The sequence below is a fragment of the Entelurus aequoreus genome, linkage group LG10, assembly GCF_033978785.1.
Source record: "Entelurus aequoreus isolate RoL-2023_Sb linkage group LG10, RoL_Eaeq_v1.1, whole genome shotgun sequence".
NCBI classification, from domain to species: Eukaryota; Metazoa; Chordata; class Actinopteri; order Syngnathiformes; family Syngnathidae; genus Entelurus; species Entelurus aequoreus.
In genome coordinates, this window is record NC_084740.1 from 71,345,563 (window position 1) to 71,366,957 (window position 21,395).

Here is a 21,395-nt window from a genome sequence, read left to right on the forward strand (position 1 = left end):
TACAATAGTTTCATATTTCTGATATTTAGTCATATTTTGAGGTAGAATAGTTCCATATTTCTGATATTTAGTAAAGTTTTGAGGTACAATAGTTTCATATTTCTGATATTTAGTAATTTTTTTGAAGGAGAATAGTTCCATATTTCTGATATTTAGTCATATTTTGAGGTAAAATAGTTCCATATTTCTGATATTTAGTCATATTTTCAGGTAGAATGTTTTAATAGGACTTGGTAGACTTTGTGTGTTTGTGTTGTGTGATCTTTGCAAAGCTAATAAACTGCTCAAATAGTTTTTTATATTTCAAGTGTTTTCTTTCTTAGCTATTCAATTATTCCCATAATAAATCCACGGAGGTGTAAAACATCCAAAAAGGTAAAACACACATATTGTAAAGTCACCTCAAACAAGCTCATTTATTGTGTTGTTGTTGTGCAGCACGACACAAACATGTGTTATCATACAAAGTGTGCATGGTGTATTTACATGTGACACTAATACAACACACACTCTAAACGTCATCCTGTCATGTGCATCACCATCTTAAAACAACTTTAGGTGTGTCCAAACTGCAACCTGGGGGCCATTTTCAGCCCAAAGTCCTTTTTTATTGTTCTTCAGCATTTTGTAAAAATAACAAATTATAAATGAGCTTTTCCATCGATCACACCCGGCTAATATGTTAGCTTAGCATTTCTTGTTTTTACAATATTTAATAAAGGTGTACCAAACATGTTTTTGTACCGCAATTTTCGTTGCCAGTCAGTGCACATTTAGGCGAGGGACAGGAAGTGTGCGTCATGTCGGCGCGTGCGGCAAAAGTTAACCACGTCACTTTCCTACTTGCCGGCAGTTTTCCCCCCCAAAAATGTAGTTTTAACATTTCACCATTTTTCGGTTCGCCAAAGAATTGACAACATCCTGAAATTAAAGACAAGCCCACTTTAAATTTAAAATAAATGTTATCCATCAACATTTTTCATTATTGAAATCTGAAGCTGCCATTTTCCTCTCAATTTTGACTCCACATGATTACGTAACTTCCAACATCATATTGCTATCCGAACAATTTGAATGCACATGCTTTATTTTTGTCATGTTTTTTCACGACTCAAAGTGTTTAAGCTGTAGTAATTTGCTAGGTTTGCGCTGACAGGTTAAGCAGTGATACAGCAGGAGTTTTAGCCAGCTAGCTCGCTAGCGCTAAATAAACTCTATGGTTAGATTCTTGCTGGGGAACATTTCTTTTGAAATGCGTGATTAAAGATAAGTTAAGATGAACGTTGAGTTATTAATATTGTACTTTAGCCAGTAAAATGTACTACAGATAAACTTTTACTCTTGTATTTGCATTGTGGCTATTGTACTTTTTTTTTTTTTTACTTCGTTTGGAAAACTCATTCCAGATCAAAAACTGAGGTTTTATGTTTTTTATTCAATCAATCAATCAATCAATGTTTATTTATACAGCCCTAAATCACAAGTGTTTTAAAGGGCTGTACAAGCCACAACGACATCCTCGGTACAGAGCCCACATTATTCCTTGCTGTAGTGAAAATTAATGGAAGTGAGACGTAAAAAACTGAAGTGTGTAGCAAAGCGTGAGGACTTTGTAGTCCTAGCTAGCTAGCTAGCAAACGCGATCAACTTTTACTGTTGTATTTGCATTGTAGCTCTTGTACTGTTTATTCCAGATCAAAAGATGAGCGGTTTTATGTTTTTTATTCCTTGCTGTAGTGAAAATTAATGGAAGTGAGAAGTAAAAAACTGAAGTGTGTAGCAAAGCGTGAGGACTTTGTAGTCCTAGCTAGCTAGCTAGCAAATGCGATCAACTTTTACTGTTGTATTTGCATTGTAGCTCTTGTACTGTTTATTCCAGATCAAAAGCTGAGCGGTTTTATGTTTTTTATTCCTTGCTGTAGTGAAAATTAATGGAAGTGAGACGTAAAAAACTGAAGTGTGTAGCAAAGCGTGAGGACTTTGTAGTCCTAGCTAGCAAATGCGATCAACTTTTACTGTTGTATTTGCATTGTAGCTCTTGTACTGTTTATTCCAGATCAAAAGCTGAGCGGTTTTATGTTTTTTATTCCTTGCTGTAGTGAAAATTAATGGAAGTGAGAAGTAAAAAACTGAAGTGTGTAGCAAAGCGTGAGGACTCCGTAGTCCTAGCTAGCTAGCTAGCAAATGCGATCAACTTTTACTGTTGTATTTGCATTGTAGCTCCTGTACTGTTTATTCCAGATCAAAAGCTGAGCGGTTTTATGTTTTTTATTCCTTGCTGTAGTGAAAATTAATGGAAGTGAGAAGTAAAAAACTGAAGTGTGTAGCAAAGCGTGAGGACTCCGTAGTCCTAGCTAGCTAGCTAGCAAATGCGATCAACTTTTACTGTTGTATTTGCAGTTGCTCTTGTACTGTTTATTCCAGATAAAAGCTGAGCGGTTTTATGTTTTTTATTCCTTGCTGTAGTGAAACTGAAAAGAAGTGAGAGGTAAAAAACTGAAGTGTGTAAAAAAGCGATAGCGCTAAAGAGATTCTATGTTTACCTTCCTGCTTGGTACCGTTTCTGTTGCGATTAAAGATAAGTTAAGATGAATGTTGAGTTATTAATATTGTACTTCAGCCAGTAAAATGTACCACAAATCAAAGTTTACTATTGTACCTTTTATACTTTCTTTGTGAAAGCTGAGCAGTTTGATGTTTTGAGTGAAAGTGGGAGGTAAAAAAGTGCAGAGTCACTCCTACTTTCAACATACTCACGGTACTTCTTGGACTGGGAGTATTTCCTGTGAGCTTTTTGTAGCCAATCAGGAAGCAGAAGAAAGTCATTTCCGGGAAAAGGCACAATAGGAGGAAGTTTGTGTCAACGTGCTAGCTTAGCTCCCCTCAGAGGCCCTGCTCGCTAGCGCGCGTGTTCTTGTAACAGAAGGGGCGTGTCCAGCCCGCCCATCAAAACGTGCGTCAGTGGACCGCCCCGTTGTAGGACTTGTCGTAGGGGTCAAAGTCCAGTTCCACGAAGGCGGCCGAGGAGGGCTGCTTGTAGAGTGGGTTGGAGGCCTGCGGGACACGAAGTGCAGGCGTCAGACGCGGCCGCCTCTCAGGCAGGGGTCCTTCTTGCCGCACACTTACCACCTCGTAGCGTGCACGGGAGCGAGCGCTCTGGAAGCGCGCAAACTCCCGGCGGTCGTGCACGGTGATGACCATCTTCCAGGCGGCCAGCAAGATCACGCCCACCAGCAGGATGCTGCCGACCACCGCTAGCAGGACCATCAGCGCGTCTGGACCCCCGGAACACTCTGACACATCATCGTCATGGTTACGTCACATGGCAGTAATAATACGATACTACTATTTCACATATATTAGAATAAGTCAAAAATACTATACACTAATTATAATTAAACACAACACTATATTAAAATAAATATAATTAATTACAACACTATATTAAAATAAATACTATACACTAATTATAATTAAATACAACACTATTTTAAATTAAATATAATACAGTAATTATAAATACGACACTATTAAAACAAATATAATGCACTAACTATAAATAAATACAACACTATATTAAAATAAATAATACACTAATTATAAATAAATACAACACTATAATAACAAAATACATATAGTACACTATAAAACACTAGAATAAAATAAATACAATACACTAATTATAATTAAACACAACACTATAATGATTAAATGTTATACACTAATTATACATAAATACAACACTATATTAAAATACACTAATTATAAATAAATACAACACTATATTAAAAAAACATTATACACTAATTATAATTAAATACAACACTATATTAAAAAATATACTGTATAATTAAATACACTATATTAAAATAAATATAATTAAATACAACACTATATTAAAATAATATAATCAAATACAACACTATATTAAAATTATATAAATAAATATAACACTATTAAAATAAATATAATTAAATACAACGCTATATTCAAATATATATAATTAAATTAAAGTTCCTGAGGGAACTCTCCTAAAGGAATCAATAAAGTACCATCTATCTGAATACACTATATTAAATTAATATAATTAAATACAACACTATATTAAAATATATACAATACACTAATTGTAAAAAAAATACCACACTATAATAAAATATATATAATACACTATAAACCACTACAATAAAGATAATACACTAATATTAAATGAATACAACACTACTTTGATTAAATATAATACACAAATTATAAATAAATACAACACTATATCAAAACAAACACACTAATTATAAATAAATACAACCCTATATCAAAACAAATATAATACACTAATTCTAAATAAATACAACCCTAAATCAAAACAAATATAATACACTAATTATAAATAAATACAACACTATAATAATACAAATACATATATTACACCATAAAACACTAAGAATAAAATATATACAATACACTAATCATAATTAAATACAACACTATAATGATCAATATAAAACACTAATTATAAATAAATACAACTTTATAATAGAATAAATATAAAACACCATTAATACAATACTATATTAAATATAAATATAATAAACGTATTAAAAATAAATACAACACTATAATGATTAAATATAATACACTATTTATAAATAAATACAAAACTAGAATAAAAAATTAATATACAAAAAACAAATAAAATAGATACAATAAACTAACTATAATTAAGTACAACACTATAATGATTGAATAAATATAATACACTTTTTTATAAATAAATACACACAAAAATAAGTATAATAAACTAATTATAAATAAATACAACACTAGAATAAAAAATAAAATACACTATAAAAAAATACAATACTCTATAGTAATTTGATGTTACATATTAATAGTACTCTACATACTGTAATAATTTCATGTTACATATTTAAATTAGTACTGTTTATACTATGATGGTATTGTATGATCATTTTATGTGATGTATTAATAGACTTAGACAAACTTTAATGATCCACAAGGGAAATTGTTCTGTATATAGTACTGTATATATACTGTACATAAGAGTACAGTATATACTTTATGATCATTTCATGTAATATTTATAATATTGGATATAAACTAATATTTCAATGTGATATTAGTACTGTATATACTGTATGATCATTCTGTTAAATATATATTTAATAAAAAAAAAATTATAAAATAAAAATATTATAATTTATGATGTACTGTATAAAGTAATGTATCAACAACAGTTGTGTGTGTATATATATATATCTGTTGTGTGTGTATATATATATATATATATATATATATATCTGTTGTGTGTGTATATATATATATATATATATATATATATATATATATATATATATCATATAATACTTTAACATAATAGTATTGTACATTTTTATAATAATTTAATGTAACATTTATAATATTGTATATAATAATTACATGTGATGTATTAATAGTACTGTATATATTGTATATCATTTGAATGTTATTCATATAAATACAAAATGTAAAATGTATAATAATTGAAGTTGATAGTTATTATAGGTTTGTAGATTTGATTTGTTCAGGTATTAATTTTGAGCGAGGTTAGTGTTTGTTTAAGTTGAGTGGTAACGGTGATCAATAAATCCTAAATGGACAAACAGGACGTGCGTACCTGCTTCCCTCAGCGCCGTCAGCACCGCTCGTCCGCTGGCGTGCTCCAAGTACGTGAACTTCATCACGCAGTCGTCGTCTGTCTTGTAGACGCACAAGACGGCGCCCGGCTCCTCCGTTTCTACCAGACACAACATTAGGTACACCCTCATCGTCTTCATCTTGCCACGTTCTCACATTTTATAAACCATGAGAAAGGCTCTTTCATGGATAAAATATATGCAATAAGTCAAATGTTGAAAATAAAATATGAATAAATGGGGAACATTTTTAAGGGTTTACAAAACATGATTAATGAGAACATCAAATACATACAGGAAGTTAAAATTCAACCTTTTATGGTCATGTCATCACAAAATCGCCTTATAATTAACATTAATCTGCAGATGTTGTTTATACAATGTTTCTTTGCAAAACACGATGTTCCTTTACTCAACTGCAGAGAGTAACTTGTAGTTATGACACGGCTCGCAGGTCACGTGCTAACTAACCTCGCTTTATTGGCAACATTTGAAAGTATATTCTTCATATTTATATTTAACATGTCACACTCAACAGCACCTCCTCTGGTTGTAAACAAGAAGTGCAACCCTCAATTCTGTCAATAAACAATGATTAATGATAAATAATCATGAACCAATGATTATTGATAAATAATCATGAACCAATGACTAATGATAATCACGCAAAAATGATTAATGATAAATAATCATTAACCAATGATTAATCATAAATAATCATTAGCACATGATTAATCATAAATAATCATTAACCAACGATTAATCATAAATAATCCTTAGCCAATGATTAATCATAAATAACAATTAACCAATGATAAATCATAAATAATCATTAGCCAATTGTTAATCAGAAATTATCATTAACCAATGATTAATCATACATAATCATAACCAATGAATAATCATAAACCAATGATTAATCATAAATAACAATTAGACGATGATTAATCATAATAATTAACCAATGACTAATCAAAAGAATCATTAACCAATGATTAATCATTAATAATCATTAGCCAATGATTATTAATGATTAATCATTAATAATCATTAGCCAATGATTAATCATAAATAATTATTAGCCAATGATTAATCATAAATAATCATTAGCCAATGGTTAATCATAAATAATCATTAGCCAATGATTAATCATAAATAGTAATTAGCCAATGATTAATAACAAATAATCATGAACCAATGATTAATAATTAATCACTAACCAAAGATTAATGATAAATAATCACGAACCAATGATTAATGATACATAATCACAAACCAATGACTAATCATAATCATTAACCAATGACTAACCGTAAATAATCATTAACCAATGACTAACCATAAATAATCATTAACCAATGACTAATCATAAATAATCATTAACCAATGAGTAATCATAAATAATCATTAACAAATGAATAATCATAAATAACAATTAGCCAATGACTAATCATAAATAATCATTAACCAATGATTAATCATAAATAATCATTAACCAATGATTAATAATAAATGATTAGCTCATGATTAATCATAAATAATCATGAGCTCATGATTAATCATAAATAATCATGAGCTCATGATTAATCATAAATAATCATTAACCAGTGATTAATCATAATTAACCAATGATTAATCACAAATAATCATTAGCCAATGATTAATCATACATAATTAATAATCATAAATAACATTATCCAATTATTAATCATAAATAACAATTAACCAATTATTAATTATACATAATCATTAACCAGTTGGACCCCGACTTAAACAAGTTGAAAAACTTATTTGGGTATTACCATTTAGTGGTCAATTGTACGGAATATGTACTTTACTGTGCAACCTACTAATAAAAGTCTCAATCAATCAATCAATCAAACCAATGAATAATCACAAACCAATGATTAATCATAAATAATAATTAACCAATGATTAATCATAAATAATCATTAGTCAATGATTAATCATAAATAACCATTAACCAATGATAAATCATAAATAACAATTAATCAATGATAATCATAAATAATCATTAACCAACGATTAATCATAAATACTCCTTAGCCAATGATTAATCATAAATAACAATTAACCAATGAGTAATCATAAATAATCATTAGCCAATGATTAATCGTAAATAATCATTAACCAATGATTAATCATAAATAATCATTAACAAATGATTAATCATAAATAACCAGTAACAAATTATTAATCATAAATAACAATTAGCCAATGATTAATGATAAAAAATCATGAACCAATGATTAATCATAAATAATCATGAACCAATGATTAATAATAATCATTAACGAATGATTAATCATTAACCAATAATTAATTAATCATGACCAAATGAATAAACATTATTAATCAAAGACACAAAATAATTTCAAATTTATAATACAAAATATAAAATAATTTTAAAATTATGAAATAGAATAAATACATTGAACAGTAATAACAGTAATAAATGCATTATATATTGTATAATATGTTTAATGATTATGCTAAGGCAAATTAATTTCCTCTTTTTTTAGAGGATTAATAACGTTTATTTATAGAATTTTAGAAAATAAATACAAATATTTGTATTATGACTTGAGAAGACAAAAGATGTTTCATATTTCTTCACAGTTGACCTGCATGACGTGGATTATCTTAACTTAATTTACTGATTGCAGGAAGCATGCAAAGATTGTTTACTCACTGAGAGCGTCCACTGTGACTATTTCATCCTTGCACACGCGCTGCTGACACGTCTGGTTGTCTGACGGACGTCCCGACTTGAGCAGATGACACTCCACGCATTCCCTGCAGGAAGAAGTTTCTTTCAAAATAAAATCACTTCCTTGAACATGTCTGAAATGTGGCCCTTGACGTGAAGCATCACTCTTGTTAGAACCTTTGAAGACACAACAATATGTTGTAAGCAGAGGTGTGGACTCGAGTCACATGACTTGGACTCGAGTCAGACTCGAGTCATGAATTTGATGACTTTAGACTCGACTTGACAAAATGTAAAGAGACTTGCAACTCGACTTAGACTTTAACATCAATGACTTGTGACTTCACTTGGACTTGAGCCTTTTGACTTGACATGACTTGCTACTTTCCCCAAAACCTAAAGCTTAAAAAGTTATTTGGGAGCGCTCCGTAGCTTTCATTTTGTACGTGTCTGTCTATCAGCGTGTGTGCTGCGTGTCAGCGCGTGTGCTCTCAGTACAACAGCCAATCAAATTAGATCTACGTTGTTTTCATCACACAGCATTCAGCCAATCAAACTGCAGGACAACCAATGAACAAGAGTTGTCAAACAACGCGCCAGTGAGAAAGATTTATACCAAAGTTGGTTTCGTTCGGGTATAAAAACTACGACTTGGTCAACAAAAAACGAATTGCCGTATGCAAATCACGCAGTTCGAATATTACAGACGGAGACGCAACAACTTCCAACTTCGTTCGACATTTGAACTTGCACAAAGAAGGGTAAGTTTTGAATGTAAGATAACGTTTATTGGCTAAGTAACGTGACTTTTATTTGCTGTGTAGTTAAATCAGTGAGGCTGTAAACTCACTGCTAACGTCATAACCATAGACATCTTATAAGTAGACGCAGCATCGAGCGCTACTGCCTACTGGCGCAGACGAGACGCGGGGCCGCCATCTTGGAGTGGTGATCCGCTCCACTCAGTGCAATTCATTTGGCAGGAGCAATGAACTGTCAGCGCATTTAATTCATTTTACCTCACTGAATACCACTCATTTTCACGCGCTTTTTTGTCATACGTGTAGCTATGATAACGGACACATGTTTTATTATTCATAGTTTGCTTAACAGTAATATAATATTCTTATATGCTATTAGTGACCAGACGTCCGAGATCAAAACTGGGAATATAAGCCCAGAGAAGGGGGAAAAAAACGGTCAGCTATTTTTAAGTTGAAGAAACAATATGATTACGTTATATATACATGCGTATATCCTACATAAACAATGTATGAATACATTAGATATCTATATATCTTATAGACCGTATCTCTGTTGCTGCAGCAGCAGAGAGTTTATTCTGTCTTGACACTTTGTATTGATATTTTGTATTACATTCTTCCCTTAAATGATAATGTTTACAGTGATTGTTATATATGTATTTTTTATGTATGTCGCTTTGGATAAAAGCGTCTGCCAAATACTTAAACTTATATAAACACCTGAAACTCTTTATATCAGCTAAAACCACCAATCTGTTTCACTGGATTCAGAATAAAACCAAATGCTGTCTTACCCAACAATGTTAGTATTTGAATATTGTTACTTGAAGACTTATTCCTTGTTACAATTATACTGTTAAGAAAGTATTGTCTTATATTTTGCCTAAAATGAGAATGCATCATAATCAGTGGCGGCTTGTGAATTTTGTTTTAGGTGGGGCTGAAAGTTTGTAAAGCAAACCCCTGTAGGGGTGTCATCCTCCCCCAGAAGATTTATTTGTGATTTTCACATACAAATATTGAAGATCTTTGCTCCTTCTCAACTCTGTGGTAATGTTATTTTCATAAAATACAACCAATAGTACATTAATGTTAAATCTTACTTGTGAAAAGTAATCACCCGATTTCTATTTTCAACAGTCCGCTCATTTGAGCAGGAAAACGCTGAACACCAGCTCGGCATCTTTGTTTCCTACCTGTCAACTGTCAGTTTAGGCTGCTCGCCGGCTCCTCATCACCACTTCAAGATGCAATTTGCTCGCGTCACAGCAACCAATACTGCGTCTACTTATAAGATGTCTATGGTTATAACATCATTTCAAACACAGCAATATGTTGCGTCCACTGCAGTTTGCTACCTTATTCATACTTTTTGTCAAGTGATTTTTTTAAGCAGGGATGCATGAGGTACCAAACATAACGTTACGTTAGTCAATGTATCACACACAGTAACATAACGTTAGACGGCGGTCAGCAGCACCGCATATTTTAGCCACCTACAAAAAGACAAACATAGTCAAATAAAGGTCAGTTAAAATGTATACTATATTAAGAATATGTGTACATATTGCATAGGGCCCTGACATCTAAAAAGTACAACTCTGTTCATTGTTATGTTCATGTATTTGTTATGTTTTTCATGTGTACGCACACATCAACACACATACAGTATGAGATGAGATCAATGAGATAAGGTAAGAACAGAATAGAAACTGCTGTGGAACTAGTTACAATGCAATATGCCATGGAAATACAATGTTAACACTTTTGTACAAATAAGTACAGTTGCACTTGTTTTTGCAAATGTGTTTATTCTGTAAAGGAATGAGTTAAATGTTTAAAATTGTTTAAACTATTAAAATGACTGGTTAATAGTGCTATTATGAATTGCAATGTCAGTACTATTTTTTTTCCTGCTATTTCAAATGCACATGTTTTAATAAATAAATACAGCGGTTTAAAAGCATACACAATTTGTGTAAAAATATTAGTCTGTGGTTAAAAGGACTTGAAAGGACTCGAAACTCAAAATGCAGGACTTGTGACTTGACTTGAGACTTTCCAGTCTTGACTTTGGACTTGACTCGGACTTGCCTGTCTTGACTCGGGACTTGACTCGAGACTTGAGGGCAAAGACTTGAGACTTACTTGTGACTTGCAAAGCAATGACTTGGTCCCACCTCTGGTTGTAAGACACACTGATCACCTCCTAGGAAACATCAGTAGTCTGTTCCAGGGTCAAACTGTGTTTGGAGTCACATTTTAACATCATTAACTTGTCATACAAGTGTAAAAATAAGTCAACCACTGTTTTTATATTTTACTTTGTACATCGTTGTTTTAATGTATATACTTGTTTACCATATTTTATTGAGTTTTTATTAATATACTGTTTACTACATTTGAGTTTTTATATATACGGTTTACAATATCTTATTGAGTTTACACACACATATATATATATATATATATATATATATATATATATATATATATATATATATATATACAGTATATACTGTATATATATACAGTATATACTGTATACAGTATATATATATATACTTTTTACTATATTTTATACAGTTTTTATGTATATACTGTTAAATATATGTTATACAGTTTTTATGTATAATCTGTTTACTTCATTGTATGCATAGTTTACTAAATTTTGTATATAGTTTTTAATGTATACATTTTCCTATATTTAATACATAGTTTTTATGTATACACTGATTACCAGTATTTTATACATAGTTGTTTATTGTACGGCATATATTGTTTACTAGATTTTATACATATATATTTTATGTACGTTTACTATATTTTAAATATAGTTTATGTAGAGTATTGTTTACTGGATTGTATATATAGTTTATGTAGAGTATTGTTTACTAGAGTTTATATATAGCTTATGTAGAGTACAGTTTACTAGATTGTATACGTATATACTTTACATATGTTTACTACATTTTATATATAGTTTATGTTCAGTAGAGTATTGTTTACTATATTTAATATATAGTTTATGTAGAGTACTGTGCATACTGTTTACCATCTTTACTCCTACTTTTCTACGTATACACGTGTATTTCACAACTTTAGTGTGCGTGTACCTTTTGCTGTCGCAGGCGTCCGGGCAGGTGGGGCACTTTTGGCAGGCGTCCCCGAAGGCGCCGGGCTGCGTGCACTGGCAGCGCCCGCACACGCAGTGGCCCCGCCCGCTGCACAGCTGCCCGTCGTCGGCCACGCAGGACGCCGTCTCCGTGGAGCAGTTGCAGTTGTCCCCCACGTAGCCGGCGTGACACTTGCACTCGCCGCAGTGGCACTCGCCGCGACCTGACAGGAAGACAGGCGGGTTGCCATGACTACCTTCGTCTCACCAGCAGGGGGCGTTAATTCAACGTGAAGGAAAGTGGAGCGACTGTCTAAAAGAGTGATTCTCATCTAATGGTACCCAAAGAATCACATAATTAAATATTTAAACACAGTGTTACTGTTCAAACTGTATGTAATATTAAATCAACTGTCATTTACTGTTGGAGAGCAAAGAAAGTTTGAGAACCACTGAGCTAAAAGTGTGCCCACTCTAAGATTCTTCGTGGTCAAACCATGTAAGCTTCGAACCTTATATTTAATACTTTTACCTTACATGTACACTACCGTTCAAACGTTTGGGGTCACCCAAACAATTTTGTGGAATAGCCTTCATTTCTAAGAACGAGAATAGACTGTCGAGTTTCAGACGAAATCTCTCTTTTTCTGGCCATTTTGAGCGTTTAATTGACCCCACAAACGTGATGCTCCAGAAACTCAATCTGCTCAAAGGAAGGTCCGTTTTGTAGCTTCTGTAACGAGCTAAACTGTTTTCAGATGTGTGAACATGATTGCACAAGGGTTTTCTAATCACCAATTAGCCTTCTGAGCCAATGAGCAAACACGTTGTACCATTAGAACACTGGAGTGATAGTTGCTGGAAATGGGCCCCTATACACCTATGTAGATATTGCACCAAAAACCAGACATTTGCAGCTAGAATAGTCATTGACCACATTAGCAATGTATAGAGTGTATTTCTTTAAAGTTAAGACTAGTTTAAAGTTATCTTCATTGAAAAGTACAGTGCTTTTCCTTCAAAAATAAGGACATGTCAATGTGACCCCAAACTTTTGAACAGTGGTGTATCTTCTAAATTCATTATTTTACCTTCTTCTACCTTATATTTACTACTTTTACCTTCTTTTTATCTTGTTTTATCTTATATATTTCTTATTTTACCTTTTATTTACCTTCTGTTTACCTCATGTTAACTTCTATTTACTACTTTTACCTTCTATATTCCTTTTTTTTTTTTTTTTACCTTTTATTGACCTACTTCCATCCATTCATTCATTCTTAAAGTAATCTTACTTATCTCATCATATGAAATATGACTTACTTCACCAATTCTTATTATTAAATTCTTACTATTATTTATTTATTTATTTTTTATTGCGATTACTTATGGAGTTTATTGTGAATAAATTGTGAACAGGAAGTGAACAAAAAGGTTTAGCAACTGTTATGTAAAGAAAAGGGGTATGATTAAATAAGCTCTGCTTCTTCCTACTCCTTTTCGAACATGTCGAAAAGAGAAACTAGAAATTGTGATGTATCCTGTTGCATGTTCGAAATAAACTCAAACTCAAAACTCTTGCGTCGTTTAACCCCATTTACCTTCTTTTTTCCTTATTTCACTGTCCTTTATCTTGTTTCACCTTCTTGTATCTTGTTTTACCTTTAATTAAATTATATTACCTTATCTTACCTTCTACTTACCTTTCACCTTCTTTTACGATCTTTTATGTTTAACTTGTTTTACCTTCTGTTATGCGGTCAGTATTTGATACATTCTATTAGTTACACTCATTAACAATTAATCAAAGAAATATAATTTAAATCCAAGCTTTTCTCTAATCTTATTAATCAATCATTGTTTTCATTTTGGCCAAAGCGGCACAACTGCACCAAGTTTTGAGGACAATCGGTTAAATCACAGTTTTGTGTGAGTGGTGAGAGCACACCAGGGAAAAAGCAGAATGGATGCATGCTTGTTGTTGAGCAGTTGAAGTCAGTTGCTAACCAAATTGATGGCTCCTGGCCATTTTGTGGCTTTCTGCAGTCACTTTGCATGTTGTCTTAAGTCTGACTTCCACTCCTAAGAAGAGGGATTGTCTTACTCTCAGAGGAAGCTGGACGAGACCGACGCTTTGTGGCGTGCAGCCTGTCCCCGCCGACTCCAAGAAGTGACGCTATCGCCCCAAACCGCTGCACTTCATGGCGAAGCCTTACTGACACGGGGGAGGATGGCTGCCTCTCCAGCAAAAATAAAACATCCCATAAAAAAGCGGGCAGGATTTAGTCACTTTGTGGTCTCACGCGAGGTCAAGAAACCTAAAATAAGTCATGGAGACTAGAGATCGACAATATGTTTTTTTTTAGGGTCGAAACCAATACCGATTATTATATAAGGCCGATTACTGATATTTTGAGCTGATATATTTCAACATAAATACTATCAGCTGGACAAACTTGGAAGTTTTTTTTTAACGAAGTGGGAGACAAGTAGCAGCGCTAATATTCTGTTTAATTTAGCAGCAAAACAAACACCTTTATTACACGCGTCTAAGAAGAACATCAACATTTGCTTTTCAAAATATGGCAAATCTCCTGAAAATGTGTAAAAATAAGACATTTCCCAACATCGCCATCTACTCAAGTTTTATAGTAGTTTATGGATTTCATTCATTGGAAGGTTTCCTTGTTAGGGACCCTGAAATATTGCCAACATTTCAATAAAAACATTTCTGGTCTTCACGTAGATTATAGTTGAGACATTTTTAATCTGGCAGACATTTCTTCCTGGATGTTACATAAAGTATGAGAATGTGTGAGCGGCTGCCTGCTCTTCTTTACTTATTGTATTTTCCCAAGTGTAGAGCGCACCGGTATATAAGCCACACTAACCAAATTTTAGAGCTTTTTTCCCATATATTTAGCTGCATCGGACTATAAATCGCAGATAAATACGTTGTGAAATGAGGTATTTACACAGAAATATTCTGTTAATGTTTATTTAGATACCTTGATTGTTTCCAAACGGTGTCTGTAACACGGCAGTAAAACGGCTGATCAAACAAAACAGAAGTCATCGTCATGGACCCACTAGCTGCGCAAGCTAGTTGTCCATTCAGCTAAACAGACTCAATAACTTCATGATGATGTTTTGGTGAATTTACTGAGGAATTTGTGAAACTGAAACAATTAAAAAAGAATGCCATTGTAAGTTAATAATAGTATATTAGCTAATGCTAACAATGCTAGCTTCATTGCATTACGATAGCACGTACAAATAGGCATGAAAACACTCCTACAGACATCACGCATGGGACCGTTCAGTAAGTAAGAATTGTTTTAGTTATATTGTAAAACTTACAAACAGTGTTTGGAGTGATGAATGAAGAATCCATACGAGTAGAAACGTTACGGACGGCTAGATGACTGAACGGCAATTCTACTTCCAGTTTTGAAGCACTATATAGAAGGACACTGCAGCACATCCAGTGAGTGAACCGGTCCAAAAGATGGCGCCATAGCACAAACAATAAAACAATTTTTGTATTTGCTGGTTTTTAATTTTTTTATTATTTGTATTATGCTGTCAGCACAGAAAAATCCATAAATTGGCCGCACCGTCTTTTAATAAACTTTTTGGTAGTGGTGGTAAAAAAAAAAAAAAAAAAGAGCCTGGTGAAATTTGAGTTTCAGTTTCACACATGGGACAGTTTAGTAAGTAAAAATTGTTGTAGTTATATTGTAAAACCTACAAACGTTGTTTGGAGTGATGAGTGAAGAATCCATACGAATAGAAACTCTGGACGGCTAAAAGATAGAACGGCACTTCTACTTCCTATTCAACGCTTTAGACAGCAGGAAACACTTGTAGGAATTCAACCAGCAGCAGTGAGCAAACTCGTTAAAAAAAACACCATTTAAGTGTCTTTGCTTGTGTCTCATGAAAACTGTTTGCTTTATGGCCGTCAGCGAAGAAAAACCCATAAATTAGCCGCACCGTTTTACTTGCCGCAGGGTTTAAAGTGTAGGAAAAAAGTAGTGTCCGATAGTGCGGAATTTACGGCATGTCTCCTAATTGTCAATATATTTACACTAAGTTTGGATTTTTGCCAGAAATGTTTTAATTCGTCGTCTTCATGTGCATCCGTGTCTGTCTGATTGTGTAAAAAAAACAAAAAACAATCAATACCGATAAAAAAAAAGAAGGCAGATACCGATAAAAAAAGGCAGATACCAATAAACGTCCAAATGACAAATATCGGCGCCGATAATCGGTCGATCTCTAATGGAGACACTTGATAAATTCATACTATAGTAGGAAGCACAAGAAACCGAAAGGAATATATAAACCAGGGGTGCCCAATACGTCGATGTCAAGCTACCGGTCGATCGTGGAGGGTGTGTCAGTCGATCGCCAGCCAGGCATTAAAAAAATAGACCTAAAAATTAGCGGACATCAATCTTCACCAAGACGTCACTTTTGTCACTTGATTGACATTCTCAGCACACGAGGGTCTTGTGAGATGACGCTGGCTGCTACCAGATCATTATTAAGGAAAAATGACCGACAGGAAGGAGAGAAACACTTTTTTATTTCAACAGACTCTCGCGCCGTCAAAACTCTAAAGACCGAGTTTTGATGAAGCATATCTAAAGTGCTGCTTCATCCTGCCTGCGCTAACAAAATAGGAGTCTCAGAAAGCTAGCGCACACAAGCTAGCAAGCTACGGAGTTTGCCGCCAAGGTATTTCTTGTAAAGTATAAAAAGGAATATGGAAGCTGGACAAATAAGATGCCAAAAACCAACCACTTGCATGTAGTACTGGACAGAAAGGAGGACTTTTTTTTCTCCCCCATTTATAAATTAAATGAGTTATACTTGTATAGCGCTTTTCTACCTTCAAGGTACTCAAAGCGCTTTGACAGTATTTCCACATTCACCCATTCACACACACATTCACACACTGATGGCGGGAGCTGCCATGCAAGGCGCTAACCAGCAGCCATCAGGAGCAAGGGTGAAGTGTCTTGCCCAAGGACACAACGGACGTGACTAGGATGGTAGAAGGTGGGGATTGAACCCCAGTAACCAGCAACCCTCCGATTGCTGGCAGAGCCCCTAGCTAAATTTGAATATTCTTGTCTTCATGAAAGAAAGGAATCTATATGTGTTAAACATGCTTGTATTATCATGAAACACCTTTAACTTGTTAACGCCTCTTTCATAAATACATAAATATAAATTATAAATATGAATGAGGTAGATCCCCTCGACTTGGACAGTTGAAAAGTAGCTCGCCTGCAGAAAAGGTGTGGGCACCACTGATATAAACAATCACTCAGACTGCCAATGTGGATACTTGGCTCCTTTATGAACCCCGACACTAAATATGTCTGACATGTCATCCTCCTTCAGGGCTAAATGTTACAATATTATTCCTGGCTCCTGATAAGAGGAACACAACAAACTGAAGCTCAAACTTCACCAGGCTCTTTTTTATAATACCACCATCAAGGAGGTTTTCTCCTGTTGATTGGTCGCTTTACACACATACAACTACCGAAAATGCCAACTTTTTTTCTTACGCTTTGTACTCTGCGGCCTATGAAATGGTGCAGCTCATTCATGGATTTTTCTTCGCTGACATCATAATAGGTGTATATATATATATAAATGATAAATGGGTTATACTTGTATAGCGCTTTTCTACCTTCAAGGTACTCAAAGCGCTTTGACAGTATTTCCACATTCACCCATTCACACACACACACACACACACACATATATATATATAGTGAAGTGAATTACATTTATATAGCGCTTTTTCTCAAGTGACTCAAAGCGCTTTACATAGTGAAACCCAATATCTAAGTTACATTCAAACCAGTGTGGGTGGCACTGGGAGCAGGTGGGTAAAGTGTCTTGCCCAAGGACACAACGGCAGTGACTAGGATGGCGGAAGCGGGGATCGAACCTGCAACCCTCAAGTTGCTGGCACGGCCGCTCTACCAACCGAGCTATACCGCCCAATCATTGGTACTTTAATCTTAATCTTAACTTCCAGTTTTGAAGCAGTCAATAGGAGGACACTGCAGTGTATTTGGTGGGTTTTAAAAATTATATATATATATATAATTTTTAAAACCCACCATGCAAATATATATATATATATATATAATTTTTAAAACCCACCAAATAAAAATCACTGCAGTGTCCTCCTATTGACTGCTTCAAAACTGGAAGTTAAGATTAAGATTAAAGATTAAAGTACTGCAGTGTATTTGGTGGGTTTTAAAAATTATATATATATATATATATATATATATATATATATATATATATATATATATATATATATATATATATATATATATATATATATATATATATATATATATATAATATATATATATATATATATATATATATATATATATATATATAATTTTTAAAACCCATATATATATATATAATTTTTAAAACCCACCAAATAAAAATCACTGCAGTGTCCTCCTATTGACTGCTTCAAAACTGGAAGTTAAGATTAAGATTAAAGATTAAAGTACCAATGATTGTCACACACACACTAGATGTGGTGAAATTTGTCCTCTGCATTTGACCCATACCCTTGGGGAGCAGTGGGCAGCAGCGGAATTGCCCTTCAGCCTTGTAGCCGTCCATAGCGCTTAGAAAAGACTAAGTAGATGGCTCCATTTACCGTTAATTCCAGACAATAAACCGCTACTTTTTTCCTACACTTCGAACCCTGTGGCAAATAGTTAAAAACAAACAAACAAATACACTGAAAAGGTGTTTTATTGTTTGTGCTATGGCACCATCTTATGGACAAGTTCGCTCACTGCAGGTGCTGCAGTGTCCTATTTGGTGCTTTCAACCGTCCATAGCATTTTTACTCATATGGATTCTTCATTCATCACTCGAAGCAACGTTTGTAAGTTTTACAATATAACTAAAACAATTCATACTTACTAAAGAGCCCCATGTGTGATGTCTGAAGGAGTGTTTTCACGCATATTTGTACGTGCTATCGTACAGTATTGAAGCTAGCATTGTTAGTATTAGCTAATATGTTATTATTAACTTACAATGGCATTCTTTATGTATTGTTTCAGTTTCACAAATTCCTCAGTAAATTCACCAAAACGTCACCGTGGAGTTATTGAGTCTCTTTAGCTGATTGGAGAGCTAGCTCGCGCAGCCAGTGGGTCCATGACAATGACTTCTGTTTTGTTTGATCAGCCGTTTTACTGCCGTATTACAGACACCGTTAGGAAACAATTAAGGTATGTAAATTAACATTTACAGAATCTTTCTGTGTAAATAACTCATTTCACAACGTATATATCTGCGGCTTATAGTCCGTTACCGCTAATATGTGGGAGAACAAATTCTGCTAAAATTTAGTGGGTGCAGCTTATGTACCGGTGCTCTATAGTCCAGAAAAGACGGTAGATTGGAACATTCGACTTCATGGCAAAGACTACGTCCAACACACCATAGCCTATACACTACTGCCATCTAGTGTCTTGGAATTGCAACTGCATGCAAAGTAGCAAATATACTACTTGCAAATGAGACTCAGAGGTGGAGAGAATCAAGATGTAACAACTGGACAGCACATTTATCATCTCACTGTTAAATGTTCAAATATATTGTTGTATTCAACAAAAGTAGAGAAAATTGTTACAGTTGAGGTTTGTTTCTACATGGAAGCTCCTCCTCCAGCCTTGCACAAAAACAAACCTCGCTCTCTGGAGGTGCAGATCTAAAAGGTTGCAATTGATGGAGTTTTAGACTCCGACAATGTATTTTTGGCCCCAGCAGGACTCTTAAAGCCAAAGCCAAGGTCTAACCCTGCCAAGTTGGGACTGTCAGCCGTGAATCTTCTCCCAGACTCAGCGCTATTCTATAAATATTACTGCTTATAAAGTGCATTACAAACCGGCTTAAGAACGGGAGCCGTAGAGACGCGCAGGCCGAGACATGTCACGTGCGCCGCGTTGTTGGCGATGAGAAAATAATCACTGAGTGGCGGCGAGGAGAAGTGAAACCTTCTTGCGCAACTAAATTTGCAGAGGGATCACATTGGGGCTCAAGTGCAGGCATCAGCAAGTTGACAGCCAATGGCGTCACTGACAGAGCAGTCATTACGGAAACATGAAAACAGTATCAGTGCTTTTTTATCCGTCGCCATGACAACAGCATAGGGGCCTTAAAATTACAAGAAGGGACTCAAGCGCCTTTTAAACTTGACCATGAATGGACGTACACTTTGCTGCGGCAGAAACGTTGTATCAAAACAAGGAGTGTCCCGATCGCAACCAATATTCTCCTAATATCAGCAAAAAAACAAGTGTGGAATGATATCATGTTGGATGGGAAATGTGTGACATCAGGTGCGATACAAGCAATCCTGCAGCGTGTTGACTTGTGCACAGCCAGTTAACAACAAAGCTGCTCTTTTCTTCTATTTTAGTCAAATCCTTTACAAAAGGTAAACATGGTAGGCTATAGGCTACTCGGAGATAGCAGCTACACAACAACTAAGCACACAATAGCACATAAAGTAGACGTACGTAATAATAATTGAACAATATTGCAGTGTAAAACATCACATTTGTCAAAATAGACAAGTGGCAAATATTATAGTTGCATATTACTTACACATACAAAGTCTCCAAGGCAGAGGTGTATTAGAAAATATCGAGTAACAATCGTGTCCGCATTGTCATTGAACTTACTGCGTTACGAGTTAAACTTCATGAATTATTGTGGCCAATTACCACTCCACTTCAACACAAAGACAGCATAAGTCCATTGCAGACGGTCAATAATAAATAGGTTTTTGTTTTTTCAAACCTATCATTGTTTTTTGTTTGACTCATTTCACTTAATCAAACATTTTCTAACATTCCACTAGGGTTGTACGGTACACCGCTACTAATAAAGTATCGTCGTACTAATGAATTAAAAAGGGTACAGCACTGCCTCTGAAAAATGCATGTGGGCATATATATATATATATATATATATATATATATATATATATATATATATATATATACATATAT

General features: G+C 34.0%; 1 protein-coding gene across 1 annotated transcript; it reads right to left on the reverse strand.

Moving 5' to 3' along the window:
- Positions 1-395: 395 nt before the first annotated feature.
- Positions 396-20,472, reverse strand: LOC133659092 (integrin beta-5-like). Its single transcript, XM_062061829.1, has 8 exons — positions 20,462-20,472; positions 20,267-20,387; positions 14,408-14,543; positions 12,305-12,560; positions 8,407-8,510; positions 5,675-5,794; positions 3,127-3,293; positions 396-3,054 (listed from the first exon to the last, which is right to left on the reverse strand). Exons 1-8 carry the CDS (start codon positions 20,470-20,472, stop codon positions 2,959-2,961), a joined length of 1,011 nt encoding a protein of 336 aa, XP_061917813.1. The 3' UTR covers positions 396-2,958.
- Positions 20,473-21,395: the final 923 nt, after the last annotated feature.

Excerpts from the sequence above, each read along its gene's own strand:
- LOC133659092 (XM_062061829.1), bottom strand. Across the intron at positions 12,561-14,407 it reads TCGTCCAGCTTCCTCTGAGA|GTAGTCATGGCAACCCGCCT; the intron begins GTAAGACAATCC and ends GGTGAGACGAAG. Across the intron at positions 5,795-8,406 it reads AGTCACAGTGGACGCTCTCA|AAACGGAGGAGCCGGGCGCC; the intron begins GTGAGTAAACAA and ends TGTGTCTGGTAG.